The 8466-nt window shown below is 34.2% G+C and overlaps 1 protein-coding gene across 1 annotated transcript; it reads right to left on the bottom strand.

Moving 5' to 3' along the window:
- LOC122627368 lies at positions 1 to 5919 on the bottom strand. Its single transcript, XM_043808452.1, has 9 exons — positions 5336 to 5919; positions 4224 to 4409; positions 2339 to 2749; positions 1382 to 1458; positions 1150 to 1250; positions 907 to 1006; positions 600 to 812; positions 296 to 409; positions 1 to 211 (listed from the first exon to the last, which is right to left on the bottom strand). The coding sequence occupies exons 1-9, from the start codon at positions 5844 to 5846 to the stop codon at positions 56 to 58; spliced, it is 1869 nt and encodes a 622-aa protein (XP_043664387.1). The 5' UTR covers positions 5847 to 5919; the 3' UTR covers positions 1 to 55.
- Between the last annotated feature and the right edge of the window lie 2547 nt (positions 5920 to 8466).

Genomic DNA, 8466 nt, shown 5'->3' with positions numbered 1-8466 from the left:
TCTCTCTCTCTCTTATTTCCAAAAGGAACAACAGAACGTGTCTTCATATGAAATCTCAACTCATAACTTTGTCTATCCACGGCACGAACTTCTGAATATTAGTATATACACCTGGCAAGTGTTCACGTCCACAACCAATACCCCATGAAACTAAACCGATCAACACGTGTCTGCCTTCGACGGACATGGTCAATGGTCCACCGGAATCACCCTGTTAAAATAATTATATACAAATATAACTGATTAAATAACGATTTGAGGAAAAGAAAAAAAAAAAAGAAAATAATTATCTTACTTGACAAGAATCTCTACCGCCTTCTTTGTAACCAGCGCATAGAAATACGTCGTGTATGGTTTCGCGTCTACCAGCCGCTCTGAACCACCTTTGACATCTTTCGTTAGGTATCACCTAAGATAAAAATTTATCTTAATATCCTGAATCAATCTTAATTTGATATTAATTCAATTATACTGTGAAATAATCTGATGAAAACAGATCTTTTTTTTTTTTTTTCTTAATTTTCTTAAACAAAATGAAAGATTATAAAAATGACCTAGGCAACTAACGATCTATTATAAATCTCGAGATTATAATTTACCTCTACGTCGACCTCTTGCAAGACCGAAGGTGCTGAACTCTGACCGTGACGAGTTCTTCCCCATCCGGCAACGGTTGCCGTTCGACCTGATAACTTTAGATTTCTAGCCGGCAGGCAAACTGGTACGATGTGCTGCTTAAACGCTACGGTCCTCGACAATTTGACCAAAGCTACGTCGTTACGGAAATCCGTCGGTGAATATTGTGGATGAACCTGATATATCATTATATATGTATACATATATATTATGCATGTATATGTATATGTGTACTCTTTCAAAATGTCATTATTTATCGATAAAACGTACCTCCTTCCTTTCGATGTTAAATTCTTCGTGAAGCAAACGTTCCGAGGCGTCTCTCACGTCCCACTCACCTAGTCGAACTTTCAAATTGTTGTTTGGTGTCCTGAATGAAGAAAGACATTAGCTCACATTAGTCACTGTAAAATGTGTCTCAAGAGAGAAGGAGAGAGAGAGAGAGAGAGAAAGAAAGAAAGAAGAAAAAAATAAAAAAGAAAAGGAACGAAAATTGCAGCAACAAATATTTACGTTGCAACACAGTGAGCTGCCGTTACGACCCATCTGTTGTTCAACAGAGCACCACCGCAGGATAATTTCTTCGTCAGGAATCCCGACTTTATGATGGCAGCCTAAAAGGAAGAAAGAATATTCAGAAGAAAGCAACAATTAAATAACAATCGATATATCGATCTTATTTCTTCTTGATAGATCATTTCTCTTTTCTTTCTTTCTTTTTTTTTGTCTTCTATTTTTTTCTAACCTGCCATGGATGACTCCCAAAACTCGAACTGTGCCCGCCAACGATCCTATTGCTTCTCGTATAAAGTTCGCCGCAGCCTAAAAAAAAAAAAAAGATAAAAAGATTAAAAAAGTAACTGATTCATCGGACAATGCAATAATATTTTTTTTAGAGAACAAAAAAAAAAGAAGACTCGATAAATCTTAACGATATCTTCGTGTCTGAAAAAAATTTTCCATTGAAATTCATAATCTCTCTCTCTCTCTCTCTCTCTCTCTCTCTCTCTCTCTCTCTCTCTCTCTTTTCGTTCCATTCGATCGAAAATATTTTGTGCAGTCGCAGCCATAACGTGCCAAAGAGAGCGTGCAAAAAATCATCTCATATATATATATATATATACGAAAACACAAATATATATATTGTATATATTGTGTATATATATATATATATATATATATATATCGCATTATTCGTTGGTCTCACTAAAAGTGCATTATCATGCATTGGAAACATCGAAGATACGAAGAAAAAGTAAAAAGAGAAAATGTTAGTGCTGAAACGAGTGATCGTATTGAATATCGTTCATCGATTCTCTCCAAATTCCATTTTCTTTATCTCACTTGAGTCTCGTGGTCATTCTCTTGAATTCAACTCGTAATAATACATATTACGTATGATAATACGTATTATTTGATCTCGCCTCGTGCAAAATAGTTGATTAAAAGTGAAAACAAATAAAAAGAAACGAAGACGAAACAGATCACACAGCAGTAGTAGCAGTGGCGGCAGCAGCAGTGGTACAAGTAGAAATAGAAATAGAATATAGAAATGGAGGAAGAAGTAAGAGATAAAACAAAAAAAAATAAATAAATAAATAAATAAATAAACAAAACAAAAATTACAAAAAAAACATCTTTTTGCATTGGTGCTTTCATTTCTTTAGGTGGATTCTCCCGGATTGAAACAATTCTCGTTTACCACGATATTGTGAATAATCCAACGAGTTGGTGACATCGTCGATTGGCACATGGATCCCAGTGTTAGAAGGATGATAAGACGAATCGTACTCGTCCTGCGGATAATCGAATTGAACCGTTGGTGGACGATAAATTGTAGGACGTGTCACGTAACCTGGACGATCGTGATCGTGCTGCTGTGGTTGTAGTTGTGGTTGTTGTTGTTGTTGTTGTTGTTGTTGATGATGGTGATGCTGAGACTGATGTTGGTGGTGTTGCCAACTAGGTTTGCTTGGATTGTTCACGACGTAGGAATAACTTGGTCTATGGACGTCTTCCGAGTACGTGGGTTTGCTAGGTCTCAAACTGCTACCATAGATCTGTACGTTGTCCTCAACGTACGGCTGCTGATGCGCCAGATTTATCGAAAATGCTAAGTTCAAACATTCGACCGGCACGTTATTCTCACACCTCCCTTTTAGATTATTAATTCCAATATCGTATTTTATAAACGTTGTGTGTCGTCTCTTTCTTTTTCTATTTTGTTTTATATTTATATATATGTTTTATATATATACATATATATATATATATATATCACAGTTGATTGTAATTTATTAACGAAAAGAAAAAAGTATATATCAATGAAAATGTCAAATCCGATATGAAATATTGTATATTTGTTTTATTATTATCATTCTTTTTTGTATATATATATATATATATATATATATATATATATACATATATATGTATATATTTAATAATTAAAATTTTTCTTTTTCTTATACATCACAATTAGTTATGATTAATTAATAAAAAGAAAAGCAACGTATCGATAAAAGTATAAAATCGAATATTAAATACCGTAAATTGATTTCATCATCATTATTATTATTATTATTATTATTATTATTATTATTTTTCTTTTATATTTCGTAATTTAATAATTTTATATACACATATAATATATATATATATAATTATTAAAGTTATTAATAATTAATAATAAACTTTGCCTTGAATTTGAAACTATAAATTCGAACAATAAAATCAACAAATAAAATTCACTTAAGGAGTAACACAAGGAAGTAACGTCATGGTGAGAACACCCCAATTAAATCCTCACGCTCGCAAACATTAATCGTCTTACAAAAAAAAAAAGAGAAGCAGAATAAGAATAAGAATAAGAATAAGAATAAGAATAAGAAGAAAGAGAAGGAAAAGGAGAGGAAGAAGAAAATAGAAAAAAAAAAATAAATGAAGCTCCTCTATCTGAAGAAACTAACCGTGAATGGAATAGTACCTCCTCCCACCTCTCAGGTCTTTGAAATCGTCGCTGGGTGTCGTCTCACCTGACCGTTTGCTCTCTACATTCGATTGTGCAATTTCGGATGTAACTACCTATCTAGAAATCAGGCTACCTGCTTTGCCGCGGCTACCGGAAGTTTTCTTTATTAATGACAGGCCACGTGACGTGTTATAGTTCTTTTCGTTTTTTTTTTTTTTTTAAATATCATTATTACTTACTAGTTAAATTATCTTGATTCGTTTTGTTAAACTCAAAGCGACTCGATTCCAATCAATTGGAATCAACCCGAGTCAACTCAACTTCATTTAACTTAACTCGAAGAGAAAAGAGCTCTCTTAAGCTTCGTCGTTTGTTTTCTTTCTTTTTTCTTTTTTTTTTTCGTTTTCTCTCTCTCTCTCTCACTCTCTCTCTCTCTTTCTCTCTCTCTTGCTATGTTTGTCTGTCTGTCTGTCTGTCACAAAGAGTTACAAAGAGAAATCGAATTTCAAATAAATATAAACAAACATGGAAGAAGAAGGAAAAAGAAATAACGAAGAAAAAACGAAGAGAGAAAGAATAGGAAGAAGTAAAAATCATCGTGATTTCATAAACTCACTCGCATTCTGAAGCAATCCAACGCTCGGTCTTGGTATTTTCTCCGGGATATCGTCATCGTCGACGCAACAACTCCAAATCAATCCACCGGAACACAAATCGACCGGTCTACCGCCGGCCAAGACGCAACTGATACTCAATCCACACTCGAATTTCGTCCCCTTGTATTTGCAAGTTTGTGGTATCACTGTGAAACGAAAGGTACAAAAGAAAAGATTTTTCGTAAATAGACATGGTTAATATTATTTGCGTATATACCGAGAAATATTATTTATCAATAGTACTCTCATACATAGATTAAACGTACATAAACGAAAATATAATACGTGCGATGAGTTCGATAAAGTTTCGTCGAAAAAAAAAAAAAAAAAAAGAAAATTAAACAAACAAATATATATATACATATATTTCTTTTTCTTTTTGCCAGGATCCTAATTATTATCATTACCGTGAAAATCATCGATCCACGTAGGTCCAGCTTCGACAAAAACAAAACCAAAAAAAAAAAAGAAAAAAAAGAAAAGGAAGAAGCAAAAAAAGAAAGACAATTACTTCTCCAAACGTTATCATCTCGTTCATCATCTCGTAGAGACCGCATTTCCCTTTGCTCTGTTTCACTCGTTAAATGCTAAGTCGCTGGACGCTTTCGTTCCGAAGTACAATTTCGTAAGTGAAAATCTGGAGCTCAAAGGTGACCGAACGCGAAAGTTCAAGCACGAACAATAATAACATTATCGATCTGTTCGATTGTTTCTTAGGGTGTGTCTTAATGACTCTCCCCTCTCTATCCACCTCAACACCCCACCCTCCCACCCCCTACTCCATTTCTACTATATAATTACGAAATCTTTGCGAATAGAAATTCGAATCGTTTCCTGTTAAACTTTCAGTTTGAAACAGAGTAATATGAAGCAATCCGATGATTAAAATGATTGTTATTTTTAAAAAAGAAAATTAAAAGAAAAAAGAGAAAAAAAGAGAGAAAAATAAAATTGATTCAATTTCTTTTGTTTGTCTGTCTTTTGCTTTCTTTTCTTTTCTTTCTTTCTTTCTTTCTTTCTTTCTTTCTTTCTTTGCAATTCTTTTCGTTCTGTTTCGTTTAAAAAAACATACTTCTGCCCAACATATCCATGATGCCGCTTTGAAGATTCGAAGCGGTATGTCCCCGATAATCATCGGTGTCGCTCTGATTTCTTTTCTTTCTGAGTGTCTCGACCAATAGGACACCTTGCTGTTGACTGGTCAACTTCCTTCTTCTACCTTGTCTGTAACCACTACCGAAATATTTATCGTAATCCCCGTTGTTCATTTTTCTTTTAATATCGTCCAAAAATTCTTTGACGTCTGTGATATCGCCGTCGGAGAAAAATACGTCGGTTTCTTTCGGAGTATTCCAAATGTCTTCTTGATCGCGATTATTAAACCTTTCGTCGTTGGCAATGGTCAACGAATAATATTTCGAATCATCGTCGCCATCACGATCGTCGTGATCGTCGTCGTGATCGTCGTCTTGATCTTGATCTTCGTTCTCTCCTTCGTTATCAGGTCGATCGTTATAACGAACGTTAGAAACGTAACGATAATTTTCTTTCTCCGATGTTGGCAACGTCACGATATTTTTCATAGTATTCCCGATAGCACGATGCTCACGTGAAAACTTTCGTCGTTGATTGGTCGTTCTATCGGAGATAAGATAATCGTTGCTCTCACTATCCTCAAAATTCTTCTCAACATTCCCATTACGCGTTAAACCGAAATTATCATCGTCCTCGAAAAATATCGTCGGTAAATGAAGTTTATCCTGGCGATAGATCGATCGTTGGGTCGTAACCGTTCTCTCGTCGTCGAGTCTAACGTCCAATTGACTACGTCTCCAGGACGACGATGATGACGTACTTGGACGATTGTAATATCTCTTTTTTAAATCGTATCGAACCTGTTCGATCGCGTTCACGCTTATGAGAAAGATTAGGATCGATCCAACGATCTTCATGATCGATGGATTATTTTAAGAGAGAGAAGGAGAAAGAAAGAGGGAGAGAGAAAGGGAGAGAGAAAAATTCGACGAGGGCTCCAGTTTCGACAAAAAAAAATAAAGAAAGAAAGAAAGAAAGAGAGGTAGTAAAAAGAAAAGAAAAGGGTTCGTCACTACGATGATACTTCTTTGAACTTCATCGTCTTAAGGGACTCTTCCTTTAAATTATTCGACTTCATCGTCAAAACGTTTTCGTATCATCGATCGATCAATAGATAAATCCTTGGATCTTCGATATAAAGTCTGTATATCCTTCGATCGTCCGACGCATGACGATTCGATCGATCGAACCAAACGAAAACTTCAAAAACCTTTCTCTTTCTTTGTCTTTCTTTCTTTCCTTATCGAAATCGATCGAGATTATTAATTTAACCAACACTGGAATCACCGTGGGACTGTATCGAGGATCAACAACACACGTTAACGAATCGATACGATGATAGAGACCATCGATGGAATTAAGATTCCAAATCCACGTGGAACTGATCTCGATCCGTTTGTCCCGACTTGTCCCGAGTCGAACATCGGACGTCAACGTGCTGGCTAGACGCTTCTCACTGGTGTTGCTGTTCCTGGTGTTGCTGCTGTTGCTGCTCTTCTTGCTCTCTGCTTTCACCAGCATCGGCTTTCCCAAAGGCAAACCGATGTCACCTCTTCGTCTTGCATTGGCTGACTCCCCACCCTTTCCTTTTTCACGAGGAGACTCCCAAGTACTTACTTACATACTTGCTTGCTTGCTTGCTTGCTTGCTAACAGCCTTTTCCTTTCCTTTTGTCTACGTTCTCATTCATGAATAAAATTCTAATCTTCTTTTTCTACAGAGTATTCTCTAAAACATTAATTTTAGACTTTGTTTCTTTGCCATTGAAAATCGTTTACTCGTAACTCCGACGATTTCATTTTTATTCTTAAGTCATTTTCATCATCGTTACCTTCATTTCTTATCCATTACGTTACTCCTGTTCGTTTCAACTCAAGAAAGAAGAAAAAAGAAAAGAAAAATTGTTCTCTGATAAGACTGCTGCAGATAATTTTGACAACGGTTTTGAACAACTTTACTTGTTGTATTAATATTTATTATACGACTTTCAACAGCTGACTCGCAGTATATATATATATATATATATATATATATATATATATATATGATTTTGTACAATTTTTTTTTAGAATCGTTACCTTCATGTCGTCATTATATCGATTATGTTATTTCGCATTTGTTTTAATTAAAAAAAAAAAAAAAAAAAGGGAAGCAAAGATTTCTGATGATAATTTAATCCTGACGATGATTTTAAATAATTTTTATGATCATCAGTATCATATTATATCGATAACAATATTGTCTCTCTACATTAAAAAAAAAAAAAAAGAAAAGAAAAAGAAAAAGAAAAAGAAAGAAAAATCAATTTCGTCGACCGTAAACTCAGCCTCGCATAATAAATTCTTTCCCTAAAATACAAGTTGATAATGACGATGATTAAAAAACGAAAAAAAGAGAGAGACAGAGAGAGAGAGAGAGAGAGAGTGAAATTTTTTGTTACAGTATAAAAACAAAACAATAAGGTCTACAATAGTAAATGAGTTCTCGTAGAAAGTAAGCGTTCCTTGTAAGTGGCCTTTCAAGTACGATTCCAATTTCGTCGTCCCTCGTTAACTCGACTTTGAACCGCGAAATTTCTACGTTCTCTTATTCCTGATCGCTTTTCGATCCATGGTATTAATTAAATTACGCGAAACAATTGTTAAATCGAACATGTATATATGTATGTAAATTAGAAACATCGTAACACACTTTTATTTATCTTTTTCTTCTTTTGTGGATACAACAAAAAGGAAAGAAGAAATTACGTAAACAAACGACCCACCAAATTATAAAATCAAAATAGAAAGAACACGCGTGAATTAATTAACTCGTAGAGGACAGAAAGTTTTTCCTTGAAATTTGAAATTAGAATAAAACGAAAAGGAAAGAATAAAGAATAGTCTTTCACGAATCTCGCGTTCGCATTTTAATTAACAATAAACAATAATTCCGCAATAATTTTACTAAAGAATATATATATATATATATATATATATCGTAAAGTGACAAGAAAAAAAGAACTAGATATAAAACGTTCTATTGACAAATTTTATACGTGTGCATGTAGTAACGAAAAAAAAAAAAAAAAGAGGCGAAAGAATAAATGAATTCGATTTGTATTATTAG

This window comes from Vespula pensylvanica, chromosome 2, assembly GCF_014466175.1.
Source record: "Vespula pensylvanica isolate Volc-1 chromosome 2, ASM1446617v1, whole genome shotgun sequence".
Lineage (NCBI taxonomy): Eukaryota > Metazoa > Arthropoda > Insecta > Hymenoptera > Vespidae > Vespula > Vespula pensylvanica.
This window is presented reverse-complemented; position numbering and strand designations above follow the sequence as displayed.

Excerpts from the sequence above, each read along its gene's own strand:
- LOC122627368 (XM_043808452.1), bottom strand. The coding sequence starts at position 5,846 with ATGAAAAATATCGTGACGTTGCCAACATCGGAGAAAGAAAATTATCGT. Across the intron at positions 1,251-1,381 it reads TTGGGAGTCATCCATGGCAG|GCTGCCATCATAAAGTCGGG; the intron begins GTTAGAAAAAAA and ends TCTTCCTTTTAG. Across the intron at positions 410-599 it reads TGCAAGAGGTCGACGTAGAG|GTGATACCTAACGAAAGATG; the intron begins GTAAATTATAAT and ends TTTTTATCTTAG.